General features: G+C 37.7%; 1 protein-coding gene and 1 pseudogene across 2 annotated transcripts in view; both read right to left on the bottom strand.

The window, feature by feature from the left end:
• The window catches only part of INTS8 (integrator complex subunit 8), a 50,104-nt gene that overhangs the window by 10,172 nt on the left and 22,884 nt on the right, over positions 1–17,048 (bottom strand). For both annotated transcript variants that reach the window (XM_028534080.2, XM_036031260.1), the window contains exons 14-20: positions 13,275–13,385; positions 10,685–10,886; positions 5,728–5,849; positions 2,674–2,858; positions 2,224–2,257; positions 733–789; positions 588–649 (exon numbers count right to left, since the gene is read on the bottom strand). In XM_028534080.2, coding sequence (XP_028389881.1) covers positions 588–649; positions 733–789; positions 2,224–2,257; positions 2,674–2,858; positions 5,728–5,849; positions 10,685–10,886; positions 13,275–13,385 — 773 coding nt within the window. The remainder of the gene's footprint in view (positions 1–587; positions 650–732; positions 790–2,223; positions 2,258–2,673; positions 2,859–5,727; positions 5,850–10,684; positions 10,887–13,274; positions 13,386–17,048) is intronic.
• On the bottom strand, positions 14,842–16,908 carry LOC118501731 (annotated as a pseudogene).

Below are 17,048 nucleotides of genomic sequence, written 5' to 3'. Positions count from 1 at the left end.
GAAGTAAATTACTACGTGTAGAAACAGAAAAAATGTAAATGGTTTCTTCTAGAAAAAGAATACTTTTTTCCCTTAAAAATATTCCCCCATCATCTTATTGTGATTCTCAGGTGATAAAAGGAAGGGTGAAGATTTCTTAAAGTCATTAAAGAGCTCCTTAAGGCAACAAGAAGGATTTGGAAGCCTCTGATAGTCACAGAGTTAGATGAGACCTACAAAGAATTATTTTAAAAAATATATTTTCACATAGATACTTGTAAAAGAGATAATATGCTAGAAACCTGATAAAAAGTCATTATTTTTAGCCTCAATTTTCTAATTCTACACACTGACAAGGCATCAGGACTACTTAGAAATCTTCTGCTCTACCTAAAGCTGGCAGACCTTAGCTCTTTCTCATAGTTATGCCTTATCCACAATTTTCATGGAGATAATCATTGTAATAGAGAAACAGAGAAACACAAAGTTGGCTACAGAATGCTAACTTTGTAGCCATTTAATCAAATTATTCAAACTTATCTATGCCAGTCAGGATAGTTCTAAATACAGAAATAATTTAATGAAATGTAAGCTATAATACTTCTTACTTGGGGATGGAGGATGGCCAAATGGAAATGTGTTCAGCTGTAATATCATTCACAATGTCCTCCTTAAAAAAACAAAAACAAAAACCCGTGATTTAAATGGAAATTTCTTTCAAAAAATTTTTACATGAAATTATAAAATACTGACCCGAACATTATGAAGTTTCACGAAGAGTGATAAAATAATAGACAAAACCAATGGTTCCTATGAGAAAGAAAACACAGAATCCTTAAATATTGTATGTATTTTAATATTTCTCCCATCAACCCCAGGGACACCAAATATTTTCTTCCAAAAAAATTCTGAAATTTACCATCTGCTTTAGTTTAAAACACAGTAAAGATCAACTTTATCTTTAATGATATGGAAGAAATCATGGTGCAAAATTTACATAAAAATTATCATATTTAGGTGTCCAGTTTATAACGCTCAAATCCTATGATTTCTGTAACTGAGTAAATAAATCTCTTTCCAACTAGTACTTCCAGCTACCTCAAAAAAATGACTTTTATTCCTTAAAATAATAAAAAATGGAATCTAGGTTATGTCCAACAAACATGATATTAACACTATCAAACCAAAATCAAAGCTAGGCTTCACACATCTAGCCCATCTAGCCCTATCATGCAGGCTTCTTTACAACTTAAAAAATACCTGTTTCTAGTCGCCAAAACATAGTTAAGTAAATGCAAAAGAAATCTCTCCATTCAGACTATCCCATACTCATCACTAAAGCACATTAATAAATCACCTAAATAATCATTAAGCACTCAATATTTTATAGTAATACAAGGGGAATCCCCCCAAAAAACTGGAATTATCTTCTGGAGCGTGAGCCCCTTGTAGTACAGGCTTCCCCCACTAGGCTAGTGTTCTAGGAACCCATCTGTATCAGTGCACCAGCTGGCATTATTGTGAGAGGCTGCATTTGGTTTCAGTAAATTTTTTTTGAAGATTCTTTCTTTCAACACATTTGCCCATCTTATAAAGGCTGATTAAAGAGCACACCTGCCCACACGGTGCTGTGTTCAGCAGTTTTTGACCCAAAAATGGCATGACCCTCATGCCTCACTCTCCCTATTCACCTGATCTCACCCAGAAAGACTCTTTTTGGTTTCCCCAGATGGAAAAAGTCCTCAAAGGAAAACATTATGCCAATGTGGAAGAGGTGAAACAAAAAACAGCAGAAGCACTAAAAGGCATCAAAACTGACAAGTTCAAAGACTATTTTGAGCAGTGGGAAAAAGTCTCGATAGATGTATTACATAAAATGGAGAGTACTTTGAAGATGACCGAAGTTTCAAAAATATAAGAATGCACAATTTTTAGCCCTGGCTGGCGTAGCTCAGTGGACTGAGCGCGGGCTGAGAACCAAAGTGTCGCAGGTTCAAATCCCAGCCAGGGTACATGCCTGGGTTGCAGGCCATAACCCCCAGCAACCGCACATTGATGTTTCTCTCTCTCTCTCTCTCTATCTCCCTCCCTTCCCTCTCTAAAAATAAATAAATAAAATATTTAAAAAAAACAAAACAAAAAAAAAGAATGCACAATTTTTATAAATAAATTCCAGGTTTTTGGGGACCCCCCTCCATAGTCTATGAAAATCAGCAATAGTAATTAACTTTTAATAAAACGTACCCGTAATTTTTTGATAAAAGAGAGCAATTCACTCCTACAAAAAAAATTTGTATATACATTAAATACCAGAAATTAAAACTAAAATCAAGAAAGCAAATTATAAGTGGTGATTTATTGCTAACTCTCCAGTTCTGCATGAATAAAAGAGTACAATATTCTATTGCCATATTAGTGATCAAATTTCTTCTCTGTTTTAATCACACCAACATCTTCTGTACTATCCAACTGTAAGGTTTCACTGATTATGTCACATGTTCGACAGTCTCTTAAAATAACTAACAAGGTATTTCCAAATCTGGTCCTGCCAGCCAAGTCCATCAGATATCAGTACCAGAGAATTCCTACACTATCTCTCTTTAAGATACATAAGGATAATGGTAGATGCTCTTGAAGTAGTACAAATAGTATAAATAATAATATAACTCAAAAAATAAACTGATCAAAACATACCGATACATTATACCTAATGTAGATTCTCTCTGCTTTATCAAACTAACTCTGCCATCGTTTCCGCGTTTGTGTTGACTGGACACACTGCAGATCTGAACCACCACTTCCCAGAGGTCTTTAGCGGTCCGTCTGCTTTCTTTAGGGCCTGGAAGTTCTTTGATGGTAGCCGCTAAAAGCTGTCCAAGCTGTAACACACACACACACACAAAAACAGAAAACGCACAAGAGATCATCTACATGCCAGTACTATCATTAAGGCACACTTAAAGGAAAATGTGTCACTGCCCAGATATACCAAGCGCAGTATTTTAAGCTGTGCCTTCTCTCCAACAATGGAGGAATTTGGAGCTCACTGTCTACTGAAAGATCTGACTCTGCTCAGGAAAGAGAATCCTCTGATTTTACAGTATTAAAACTTCATTGTTTCTAAAAATAGTCTAATAAAAACAAAAACAAGTATAGTATAATGAGAACAAATCAAGAAAATGCGAAGAAGCTTGTGATTTATTAAGTGGGGAAAAACCAAGTTGCCATATATACATAGTATAATCCTGCTTTAAAAAACAAAGGTGTGTTAACTATGGTAAAAACCCAAAGATGAGATTAAAATAGTGCTTAAAGACTTCCAGGTAAGATGGCAGGGAAGGTAAACACAGTAGTCACCTCTTCCCACAACCACATCAAAATTGCAACTCAACTACAGAATAACCATCATTCAGAACCTCCTGAAATCTGGCTGAATGGAAGTCCTACAACTAGAGAATTAAAGGAGAACCCACATCAAGACTGGTAGGAGAGGAAGAGATCCGCCATGAGCTGGTCCCACACCCACACGTAGATAAAAACTGGGTGGGATATCTTGGCGGCAGAAGTCCCCCCTGAAGAGTAAGCCTACATGGGGGCATACCTCAAAGGCCCAGCTTGGGTGATGGGGAAGGCGGTGCCCCTGGACCCTACAGAATACCCACTACATTAGGCCATTCTACCAAGCCTGGGAGACTAGCAGCTCTACCTAAGACAAAGAAACACACGCAGGTTGCCAAAGTTAGGAAACAAAGAGATATGTGCCAAATGGAAGAACAGAACAAAATACCTGAAAAAGAACTAAACAAAATGGAGACAAGCAATCTACGAGATGCAGAGTTCGTAACACTGGTTACATGGTTACCAATTGAACTTCGTGAAAACCTCAATAGCATAAAAAAGGGCCAGTCATAAATGAAGGATACACTAACTGAAATGAAGAATAATTAAGAAGGCCCTGGCCCCTGTGGCCCAGTTGGTTTTAGGCATCAAACCACAAAGCAAAAGGTCACCAGTTTGATTCCTGGTCAGGACACATGCCTGGGTTGTGTGAGCCAGATCTCCAATTGGGGTGCATGAGAGAGGCAAACTGATCAATGTCTCTCCTCCTCTCATTCTCCCTCCCTTCTCCTCTCTCTAAAAAGTGAGGGTGTGCAAGAGACAACCAATCGATGTGTCTCTCACACATTGATGTTTCTCCCCCTTTCTCTAAAAATAAATAAATAAAGTCTTAAAGAAAAAAGAACCCAGAAAAATGAAGATACTGTCAGCAGCCTCTGGGACAACTCCTAGCAGACCAACATTCACACCATGGGGATGCCAGGAGAACACAGCAAGAAACTGAAGACCTATTTGAAAAAATAATGGCTGAAAACTTCCTTCACCTCATGAAGGAAATAGACATACAAGTTCAGAAAGTGCAGAGTCTCAAACAAGATGAACACAAAGAGTCCCACACAAAGACACATCACAATTAAAGCATAAAAGGTTAACAAAAAAGAGAGAATCCTATACAGAAGAAAAAAGCAGTTAGTTACCTACAATGGAGTTCCCATAAGACTGTCAGCTGATTTTTCAACAGAAACTTTTCAGGCCAGAAGGGAATGGCAAGAAATATTCTAAGTGATGAAAAGCAAGGACCTACAACCAAGATTGCTCTAACCAGCAACCCTATCATTTAAATCAAACGACAGCTAAAATGCTTCCCACACAAGAAATAGCTAAAGGAGTTCATTGCCACCAAACCAGTATTATATGAAATGTTAAAGGTTCTTCAAGAAGGAATAAAAAGGTAAGAAATATGAACAATAAAATGGCAATAAATACATATCTATCAACAATTGAATTAAAAAACAACTAATCGAACAGCCCTGGCTGGTGTGGCTCAGTGGATTGAGCATCAGCCTGTGAACCAAAGGGTCACCAATTTGATTCCCAGTCAGGGCACATGCCTGGGTTGCGGGCCAGGTCCACAGTAGGGGGTGTGCGAGAGGCAACCACACATTAATGATTCTCTCCCTCTTTCTCCTTTCCTTCTCCTCTCTCTAAAAATAAATAAATACAATCTTAAAAAAAAAAAGAATCAGGCACATCAAACTTACAGAAGTAAAAAGACTCTAAAGGGTAAGGTACTCAAATGAAAAACAGGCACCACCCGTTCACACCTAGGTGCACCTGTGTACTCCAGAGCTTTAATACTAAAGTTTGATTTTCTCATTCAAAGCAAGAAAAGCTGGCGCACCTCTCATTAGCTTAGGATTATACCAAAATTGTACCTGTTAACTACAAAATTTTTGCTTGCATTCTCATTGAACCATAGGATATTAGAAAAAAATATTAGAGAAGGCAAACTCAAGTTCCTGAATTATCAAAAAACTGTATTTTAAACTACAAATCAGCGAACATTTGTTCAATCTTAAACTGTATCCCAGAAATTTGACAAATTGCTTAAGTAGTATAGATCTAAAATAAAAAAATTAAGGCCTTGGCTAATGTGGCTCAGTTGGTTGGGGTGTCACCCATAAACTGGTCAAGGCACATGCCTGCACTGTGGGTCTGGTCCGCCATCAGGGTGCGTACGAGAAGCAACCAACTGATATTTCTCTCTCACACCAGTATCTGTGTCCATCTCTCCCTCCCTTCCCCTCTCTCTCACGCCCTTGAGTGAGGCTTAGGAAAAAAAAGAGAGAGAAAAATTGGCCCAATAATTCCACCCTGGTAATTCTTTTATTTTGATTGAATGTGAATTACCTTTACATATGGATTATTCTGAAGCAGAAAGGCAGGAACCTGAAGTGTAAGGTATTCATTTTCCTTCCAGTTTAACATAAAAGCAACACACTCCTCAGCAACAACTTGACGAAGAGGAATATCTAAAAAGCAAAAGTGAAAATAGTTGGAATTCTCATCATAACTTGAGGACATAACAAAATTTACTCAAAGTCCAGTTAAACATATTAAAAACAACTGCTGTAGGTGAAAAATAGAAAGATACTAATATTTTACGCTTTTCTCTATAAAGTTTAAGATTTCCATATAGACTGCCACGGTCCCCACTATTAATCAACAAAGTATGCTTTTAAGAACACCTCAGATGTCCAACATTCTGTGACCACTTACAATTCAAATGAGCATCAGAGAATAAACACACAAATGAAGCAAGTACAAAATGGTACGGTATAAACTTTTAGTACTCATAGACAACAGAAACAGCTAAGCCATATAGTAAAAATGTAACAAGTCTATCATTTTAATAACTTTTCTGATTAAAATGTAATAAACAAACAAGTCATACACTCTTTTGAAATATACTACTATTCAGAAACAACTGTTCTAAACATTTCCTTTGAAAATTAAATGTACCTTAATATTCAATATGTGAATTTTTATAGCTCAAAGTATATAATATTCAGGTTTCAATGTACTGCAGCAAAAAAGAAAAAGAAATCCCAATGAATACTACAGAAGAATGTTAAGACTTTAAGTGGGAAGGGATATGAAACCTATGTGACTATATTCTTCAGTCTTTCTAAAAAGACTGCCTGTGGTTAATCTGTGTATATCTCATCTTATTTCTGAAAAGGATCTGAGATGACAAAAAGCAGCACAGGAACACAGCAAAATAAAAATACATTACTTAAATTATCTTCCTAAAAAGTGAATGAAGACAATGAAATTAGTATCCCAAATGCATGCATGTTGCTGGGTGCTCTACAGTTTGCCAAGGGAAGGCTACGCAGCAATTGGATCCTGTGTTTGGTTTATATAATGGGCACTCGCTATCAGTAGCACAACCATGGCTCTTAAAGATGAATCAGAACCTAGAGACTGAAGTACTGATACAGCCTGAAAGGCAGTGATCTGAAGAGTAAGTTTCCCTTTAAGCATCTGCAATACAATTATTCATTATCAAAAAGTATAGAGTCATATATTGTAACAGACAGCCACAGTAGGCCTAACATTTAATTTTGCTCAACTCCAAGGAACATAACAAGGACAAGTGTTCCAACAGAAAGCTACCTTTTAATACAAAGGTATTAAAAGTTAGGAATCTCTCCCAAAAGAGATGGTATTAGAATAATTAATCTGCAGCTTTTAATTACATTATAACTGAAAGGTTGGATCTGTTGTCAGTTAAGATCAGTTCTTGTTCCTGATAGAAAAGCCAGGTCAACCAATGTAAAAGAGAATTTCCTTCTGTGTTCCATAGAGGGCACGCATGTAACTCATTCAAAATCGGCCCAATATCCCCAGGGAACAATGTATTTTTCCTTAAAGAGGGAGGGAGGAGTAGTTCTTGAGAAGCAGGAGTGGCCAGGCAGCCCAACTTCGCAAAGGGTCTCAGTGAGCACCATGGCCGCAGGCACCTGTGTCTGCCCCACTGCCGAGATGCCAGGAAGAGATCTGGGAGGTTGCTGGCTAAACCTGCTCCTGAAAAAGTGGAAACAAAGTAAAAAAAAAAAGTGCAAACAAAAAGGAAAAGGGAAACAAAGAGAATACAGGCCGAAGTGGTTAGCCAGGAAAATAAAGATGATCTACCTGGGGAAAAACGTACAAACTAAAGAGAAGGCAAGTCCAATCTCTGATGAAGCAGTAGAGAAAGAAGCCAAGTCTGTTTAGTATCACACACCATGTCTTATATGTGGTCCATCTTCCTTCTTGTACAATCAAGAGTAATATTTTTGCCCTGGCTGGTGTGGCTCAGTGGGCTAAGCGCCAGCCTGCAAACAAGGATGGGTTGTGGGCCAGGTCCCCAGTAGGAGCATGAGAAAAGCAGTCACACATTGATGTTTCTTTCCCTCCCTTTCTCCCTCCCTTCCCCTCTCTCTGAAAATAAATGAATAAAATCTTTTTTTCAAGTAATATTTTTATCAACTGTTTTGTAAATGCAAGTTTTTTAGTAGCTCTAGAAACATTTCTAAGGAGGCAATTTCACATCATCCCATTTTTTAAATGTAAATGCTTTTTTAAAAGAGGTGAAATCAAGCCCTGGCTGGCGTAGCTCAGTGGATTGAGCGCGGACTGGGAACCAAAGTGTCCCAGGTTCGATTCCCAGCCAGGGTACATTCCTGGGTTGCAGGCCATAACCCCCAGCAACCGCACATTGATGTTTCTCTCTTTCTCTCTCTCTCTCTCTCTCTCCCTCCCTCCCTCCCTCCCTTCCCTCTCTAAAAATAAATTTAAAAATCTTAAAAAAAAAAAGAGGTGAAATCATTTACTCATTTATTTTTTGGTACAACCAGAAAATAGTGGGATGTTGAATATGGGAGACCCTGTCTTAGATATAAGCTTAACATTCCACAGATGGGGTAGTTTTTATATCCTATAATACAAAGCGTAAAAAATGGCAACTGGGAGTCAGTCATGCATTTAATGTCTTGTACATCTTAAATTACTATCACCATGTTTTTCCTAAAACTCTTTCCTAAAAAAAAAAAAACCACTCCTTGATGCTGGCTCTCCCTGTCAGAATTTTGCACACTCTGTAACATCTTTGGTGTGGCAGCCCAGTTTTTCCCTAGCAACTTTTTTAGTATGCTGTGAAACACTGAAAATCTGATTATGGTAAACTGTGAATTAGTGGGGCTTTGACGTAACAGCATACCAACATTGAAAGATACTGGTACTTGATACTCTATTAATGAAAATTAGCCTCCAAATTTTAAGCTGGAAAGTTACTGAACTAGAAAAAAATCACAACTACATGACTTTTTTAGGTTTTTGGTATGTGTGTTGAGAGAAGTCTACAAATTGAAATGCCTGTGTACTTATCCTCAAATCAATCAATAAAATCTCAATTAGAAAAATAAAAGAGGGAGGAGAAGGTGGAAGACGACACCTTTACATGCTCCCCCCAATTCTGACCCAAGGAAAGACCATCCTACCAACTGCACCTCACACAGTGGTCCTGGAGTGCAGAGCTGGAAGAGCACTGGGGTCAGGAGTCTATGCCACACTCAGGCAACTTAGTCTGTAACTGAGACTCAGTCAAAGACAAGGAACTGTGCCTGGGGGGGGGGGGATTTTTTTTATTCCTCCTAACACCACATTATATCCTCTTCTTCTCATTTTAAACACTGTTTATAACACAAGCTATAGGACAAGTAGCTAAACAAGCAGCTAGGAATTTACACAAATATGTGCATAGCTATGAGTCTGAGATAAAAAAAAAGTAGTATGAACTCCAAACTATTTAAATGCCATAAAGTATACTTAAATGCCTGATACACTATAATTATTTAGAGGCACTTCCAGCCATTCCACAGAGTAAGAGCACAGGCTTCGGTTGGGCTGATGGATTCAAATAACTGCTTGACTTTGGCCAAATTCCTTATCTTCTCTGCACCTCGGTTTCCTGATTTACAAAATGGGAATAACTAGCTACTTCACAGAGCTGCCATGAGGACTAAATGAGTTATGCACCAAGGCTCTTAAAACAGTATCTGACATGTAGTTAGCATTCAATAAATGTTAGGGTTTTTCCATTCCTTTTGCTTTTACTTTTTGAGAAGCCATGTAGGGAAACCCAACCCTTTACCAGAACACATACACACAGTAGCATATGTTAGTCAACAGTCAGTGCCAGCGTATTAGACCAATTTTCATGATACTGAAGGGCACTGATTTATTAAAGCTCAAAAGTATTCTATCTATAGAGTGCTGAAAAGTTGTAATTTCTGCTATAAATCAGAATGTAATAATAATTAATTCAAAAGACACCAGAGGACCAGCAGCCATTTCTGTTCTAGCGCATTATCAGCACCTTCCTTTACACTTCAATTTTACTGTTTACAACCTTAAATGTGTACAGTATGATTTAACTGATCTAAATACTCTATTAGTAAAACATGTAAAATTTTAAAAACAAAATAATTGTAAAATTAAGAGACTGCTTTAACTAAGCAAGATTTATATATAACATAGGTGATAATTTACATAAGCTTTTTTAGTATTTACATTTAGATATTTACATAGATACTTATGTTTAGAATTGGACACGCAAGGTCTAAAGTGACCGTAAATGAACTGCTGACCCAGTGGCAATCACTGTGAGGGCTTTCTATGATGGTAATGAGGAAATAAACCTTCAACGTGTTCCTTCAATGACACTGACTGTTTTAACTTAGTATCTTCAAATTGCAATGTAGTTTCTGTAGTGTAGTGTCCCTGCAACATTCACCTGAAACCTCAGAATGTGAACTGACTTAGAAATAGGGTCTTTGCACATGTACTTAGTTAAGGCAAGGTCACAGTGCATTAGGACAGAACCTGAAGTCCAACAACTGGTGCCTTATAAGAAGACATCACACACACACACGAGAATGCCATATAAAGAAAGAGGCAAAGGTTTGAGTGACAAAGCTACAAGCTAAGAAGAGGCAAGAAAGGATTCTTCCCTAGAGCTGTCAGAAGGAGCACGGCCATGCAGGCACCTTGATTTCAGACATCTAGTCTCCAAACTATGAGAGACCAAATTTCGTGGTTTTAAATCATCTGTCTGTGGTACTCTGTCATAGCAATCTCAGGAAATGAATAGTTTCCTCCACTTTCCCCAATGTTCTCAAGTGAAGTTTGTATCTGAATTTTGTTTTAGGAGAGAAATACCATTTTTACAGATGGTAAAAAGTCAAGTAATAGTCTTTTAGACTTTCCCCACCATTACTTGAGTAATGAATTTATGAAATGTAGCCTTGTGAAACAGTCTTACCGGGAAGCCTCATTTCCAGATACCCCCGCACCCTACTAATGAGATCAGAAGGGGGTCTCTCTCCTGATTGCCCTGTTCCAGCTTCATGTGTATAAATATCCAAAAGCAGCATCTCATTCAGCATGACCTGACGAAGTTTTGGTGAGAACTCTGTTACCAACTCCAAACAAGCAGCAAATAGTTGTTTAGCATGAGAAAAGTCCTATTAAAAAAAAAATAACAAAATAGCCTGGATCACCTTTCCTCTTGAGTCAAAGAAATATATAATTTCATGAGCACAGAGCAAAGAGAAAAATTAATTCAAATTATTAACACTGATCATCTTAAGGAATGAGGCTAAATTATCTTGTTCCTTAACATCTCTCCATTATTGATTTACTCTAATAAATAACTTTCATAATTTTTTAAAAATCCAATAATCAATATAAAACACATGCCATGTTACTAAACAAGTTTTACATAAATTACAACACAAAAGTTTTAACATAAATTATATGTATTATATGCATATATTATACAGGTATAAAATTCCATGATAAGCACACTTTTCCATCCACCTAGATATATTCAGAATTAGAACTTACATCCTTCAACAAGCTTCCACATTCTAAAATTTTTGTACGTAACACTATTAATCTACATAACTGGCTAATAAATCAAATCAGCTACAATCCAAGCCTCTGCCTACACACCTCCTAATTTTTCCAAAGAGTAGTCTTCCCTCGTTACTCTCCCCACAGGCCTCCTTCAGTCCTACAATCTGGCTTCTACCTCCCCACCCCCCATCATAATGAAGACGCAGGTCACTAAACAAAGATCTCCTAACTGTCCGATCTACTGAGCACTTTCCAGTTACCTTACCGAACAACTTCTAGACATTCTCCATTATGACTCCCCATGGACCTGGGCCCCACACCGATCACACCCCTTTCTTGGACCCAATGTTGCAGTCCCCCCGCCTCCACCCCAGGCCCTGCATATTCTCCCTGGGCGATCTTCGATGACTCCCAAATCTGTTATCTCCAGCCCAGAACACCACCTAAGCTTCAGGCTCATGTGTCCAATTACAGGCCCAAATTAAATACTGTAAAAATGATCTCATAATCTACCCTTCAAAAATGTTTTTCTCTGCATATTGACTTCTTGGCACTCCGTCTGTTCTCTGACACCCAAAGCAGAAACCTGAGCATCATCCTTGATCCTTTCCTTCTTCTTGCCTTCCACAGCAAGTCCTTCAGCAATCATTTCTAGATTTTACCTTTCAAAGATTTCTCTAATATGTTCTCTTCTCTCTATCCTTTGTAGCACTTGTGCCACTTACTAGCTGTGTGACCCTGCACAATTTAATGCCTTTAAGTCTCTGATTTCTCACCTATAAAAATGAGAAAAACACCTTCTGCACAGTTGGGGTTTTTTTCTAAGAAAAAATGAATATGAAAATTGCAGAACAGGCTCTGAGCCCAATAAATGTTAGTTATTTTAAGAGCAGAAGAAGAAAAGTTCCCAATGAGGTCCCAAATTCTCCCTATTATAAGCTTTACCTATTATAAGCCTATCATCTGCCTCACCTCACATAACAAGTAGATATTTGCACAATGCTTCCATTCTCCTCCTATTTCTTACCTTTGAGCTTTTCCTCATGGCATCAACCTCTTCACCTAGCCAACTTACTTAAGCCTCAAGTTTAGCACAGGATTTCCACCTTCCAAATGTTATCCTCAACCTTCCTATAGAATTTACTATACTATTAGTTGTGCAATTATACTATCTTATATCATTTAATGTCTCATCTATGTCTCAACTTTCCAAATAGATTGCTAACTCCTTATGTAAAATAAGTTACAAAAGTAATTTTAAGGGATTTTGTTTTGTTTTTATAGCTTGGAACAGAATCTTTAATAAATAAATCCTGAAGGATACAAATAATAACTTTCCATGTCCTCTAGATATTTAAAAAGGAACAGAGCATTATCCGTATGTCCAAGACCAGTTTGGTACACTTATGAGGGTAAAGAAAAAAAGAACAAACCAAAATACATTTTTAAGTACTGTTTTAAGCCTATGACTATCATTTTAAAATCAGGAATACATAAAAGCCCCGGCCGGGAGGCTCAGTTAGTTGGAGCACTGTCCCATACACCAAAAGGTTGTGGGTTCAATCCCTGATTGGGGCAAGCAGGGGAGACAACTGATCGATGTCTCTCTCCCCCTCACTCCCTCCCCACCTTTCTCCCTCTAAAATCAATAAACATATCTTCAGATAAGGATTTAAATTTTTTAAACATGGAATATATAACAGATTCTGATTCTTAACCTTCACACTAAAATTAGTATATTCTTTCATTTTTTTTTTAAAATCCTCACCTGAGGAGATGTTTTTTTTAGTTAATTTTAGAGGGAGAGAAATATCGATGTGAGAGAGAAACATCGATCCCTTGCCTCCCACATGCATCCAGACCCACAACTTAGGTATGTGTTGTGACCAGGAACCTGCAACGTTTTGGTGTATGGGATGATGCTCCAACCAAGTCATCCAGCCAGGGTAGTAAAGCATATTCTTAACCAGTAGTTGGTCTATACTTTTACTCACCTTAACAGTACTGCAGTGTAAACCTTTGGCCATTAGGATATACACCAAATCCCTTGTTAAACTATCTTTAATTCCTAGGATAACACCACTATAGACAGAAGGTACTTCCCACTAGAAGAAATAAAAATATATAAATATACACACTTAGAGAAAACCAAATCTAGATAAGAATCTTTCAATAACCTTCAATTACATTTAAAGAATCATTTGAAGGCTATTTAAAAAAAAATAAAAGATAGCCATAATGAAATGCTAATCAAAATTAGAATATGGTGAGCCAGTAATAAATATTTAAATTGAGTGGAAGTTTCTAAAGGATATACAAAAAAAGGAATGAAACACAAGGGTATATGAATTAACTTATGTAATCTTCACAACAATACAATGAAGTAGGTAATTATCCCCCTCTTATAGATGAAAACACTGAGGCACACAGATATTAAATAATTTGCTCAAGACTATAAGCTACTAAGTACAGAACCGGGCTTTAAACTCAGGCAGTCAGTATCAGAACTCCCTCTTAAATATTATGCTATACTTCCTCATCTATAAAAATGAACACCAATAGCAATGTCAGTACTAATGAAGCCCAACTAACGTTCACAGCAATTTTCTATTTCACTGCACTTGCACGTTCAAGTCCCATAAAATAGACATAAATTCCTGACTGCTTTTTTACTACGTTTTCAGCAGAAGAGTATACAGTTATCAGAAGCACTCCCATATTACTTTAATTTCTTCTTTATCTGTGGGCTAGTTCCCTTGTATTTCTGACTACATTCCACTGAAATGGTGTTCTAAAAGCTATTTTCATTTGCACTTCTATGCAGGAAAGCTTTTAAATAACCTCAGAAACAAGTAAATACATTAGCTGGGCGTTTGAGTGTTGTTTTTCTTTAAATCCAGGATTAATTTGATTTTAAAAATAAATGCAAGCCATCGATTCACTCTTCTCAACTTAACTGAACAGTCTACCTGTGGTATAACTGTTAGGTAAAAACATACCTCTCTACAACTTCATGGTCCCAAGACTTTTTTAAAAACCATTTCACAGAAAAAGAAAGAAAATATAAAAAGGGCTTCAGAAATACACTAACAAACGAAAATATAAGGGGAAAGAGGAACATGTAGTTCTGACTAAGAAACTGAAAGGAAACTATTCTACAGAGGAAAATGTTCATCACAGGAAGTCAGGTGTAAAGAGTTTAGAGCAGGAATTTATTTGTATGACTTTCTTCTCCACTAATTCCTGAATAAAAATGACATCTTGCAGTCCTTATACTTCACAGCTCAGACACTTACTTCACTTGGTTCTATTCCTTATTTACTTCTAGCTTTTTCTTTTTTCTTTTAATATTTTCTTTTTATTTATTTATTTTTAGAGAGAGAGGAAGGGAGGGAGAAAGAGAAGGAAGAGAAACATCAGTGTGTGGTTGCCTCTCCCGTGGCCCACACTGGGGAACTGGCCTGCAACCCAGGCATATGCCCTGACTGGGAATCGAACCAGCAACCTTTTGGTTCGCAGCCCACATTCAACCCACTGAGCTACACCAGCCAGGGCAGCTTTTTCTTAAATGAGTGAAGAACTTAGGGATGTAACATAAGAAAAATAAAACAAGCACTCACAATATTGCCCTTTCAGTAGCTACTTTAAAGCTTTGTTACTAGAAAATACCTAAAGAAAATTTAAATGTAAGTCTGTGGCTTTGCTGAATCAAGTTCCCCAGTTAATATTCAGAAAACACCCTTGGGCTAACAGCATTGTTGATGGAACTATTGTAGAGGGATAGCTGAATAACCCCAGGTGGAGAGGGGACTAAAGGGGAGTCTAAAATCACAAGTGCACGCTCCTGTCCTTTTGGAGCCACACTTCCTTCAGGGTCCTCATCATTCTAAGTGTTCCCTGCCATTTACCACACTTATATATTACCTTCTGATACAGATCACCAAAGGTTCATTGGGATTCCAAGAGAAATCACATATCTTGGCAGTGTCACCACCATGAATTAACAACTCCGGTGGCCAATCTTCTGCATCTTCCAGGGTTCCTCTCCAATTGTACTTAAATCCCAGACACTGAGTCTACAATCAGTATCACTGAAAGCCTCTCATTGTGAGGCAATCACTGAATCTGGAATATTTCATCCCTATTTTATTCAAAGGAATGCAACTTAAGTTTCAGATTTCTCAGATCCCACAAGGCCAACAGTCTTATCAGCTGACCCTGTGGCAAGAATGAACTCACTACCAGGAACACAAGGCAGCATACTTCAGAAATCTAAGCACCAACTGAGTGGCTTGATCTGGAAGTAGTAAGTGTTTGAATGAGTGTCCCAGATCGTAAGTTCCTGATCATGAGGAAATGACCAAAGATTCATGGAAGAGATGCCAGGAAACATCGCCTGCAACCACTGTTGCCCTGTGAAGATGGTCTTCACAGCCACAACTTTTCCTTCCTTTAGAACAGCACTAATGTCCCACAGGAAGATGGTGTGGTCCTCTGAGGCAATAAGTAATTGCCCAGTGAGATTTGGTTTCCAAGAAAGCCCACAGCCTTCCTTCTGAGGTCCATGAAGATGCAAGTCTGGGTTGCACTGTCCAGAAGGATCTGGTTTAGGATATGCTGTATAGTCAGAAACAAGAACATCACGTGCAAGGGTTCTCTGGCATATAATATGACCTGTTTACTCCTCTTTCATGGCTGATCTTGATTTGTATTTCAATTTTCCTACTAACAGAGCCCACACCTCCAAGTCCTCCTTTCTCACTGTCATATCGCGAAGCATCCAACTGAGCATCATATTAAGGAGCTGCAAACTGGCTATCACAAGGTGGTTTTGTTCATCCAATGTGTGTGTCCTGGGACAAGTCAACGAATGCTGAAATTTTTCCCTTCTGGGCTGGTTACACTTGGAAGCCACTGTGCAGTTACTCTGGGCCACTCCAGAGTGTGGGTCATCACCAAATCATAAAGAAAAGGGATGTTTTTTCCCATGTTTTATACTCTTCACTGATCACATGTTCTTCTACTGCATCATCAAAGGCCTCTTCCTTGTCAGCCATGGCAGGCAGAAAAGGCCAGGGGGATCCCAGGGTTTAACATTTCGGGAGGGCTGCAGAGGGTGAGGGCACTTGTTCTGCCTAGCTGAGTGTTTCTAAATGAGTATCTAAAACCAAACAGGTCTATAAAGAGGTTTTAATAAACTAGTTCCAAGCTGTAGCTTTAGACCTTAAGAAGGTACTAAAAAATGAAAACAAAAATACTCTAAGAGCATAGTATTAGCTAGAATGCATAAAAAATATACCTTACACATATAATTACAACTATATTTAAAATGTATGCAGACGCTGTAACAAAAAGTGGAATATAAACTTACTGTTAGAGGTTACTGATTTAATAGTATCTTTTTTTGACATTTTTTATTTCTCTGTCAATGGATGTTCAAAACGCAATTATTGTCATGTGAAGGTCCTAAAATTATTGACCAAAAAAAGGAGTTCTCATTCTCAAAATGGTCAGGCAACAACTCTTCTATTAAACTATATAAAAAACAAGGGTAATTTTCTTATCTGTTTTTTTTAAATGCTACTGAATTGTTCACTTTTTAAAAAAATGTTTTTAAAGATTTGTTTATTATTTAGAGAGAAGGAGAAGTGAGGGAGAAAGAAAGGGAGAGAAACATAGATCATTTGTCCCAATCAGCGACCTGGCCTACAACCCAGACATATGCCCTGACCAGGAATCAAAATGCTGACCTTTCGGTTCCCAGTCCA

The sequence above is a fragment of the Phyllostomus discolor genome, chromosome 7 (genome assembly GCF_004126475.2).
Source record: "Phyllostomus discolor isolate MPI-MPIP mPhyDis1 chromosome 7, mPhyDis1.pri.v3, whole genome shotgun sequence".
In the NCBI taxonomy this organism is placed as follows: domain Eukaryota; kingdom Metazoa; phylum Chordata; class Mammalia; order Chiroptera; family Phyllostomidae; genus Phyllostomus; species Phyllostomus discolor.
The sequence above is the reverse complement of the archived record's forward strand: the minus strand, read 5'-3'. Positions and strand labels throughout refer to the sequence as shown.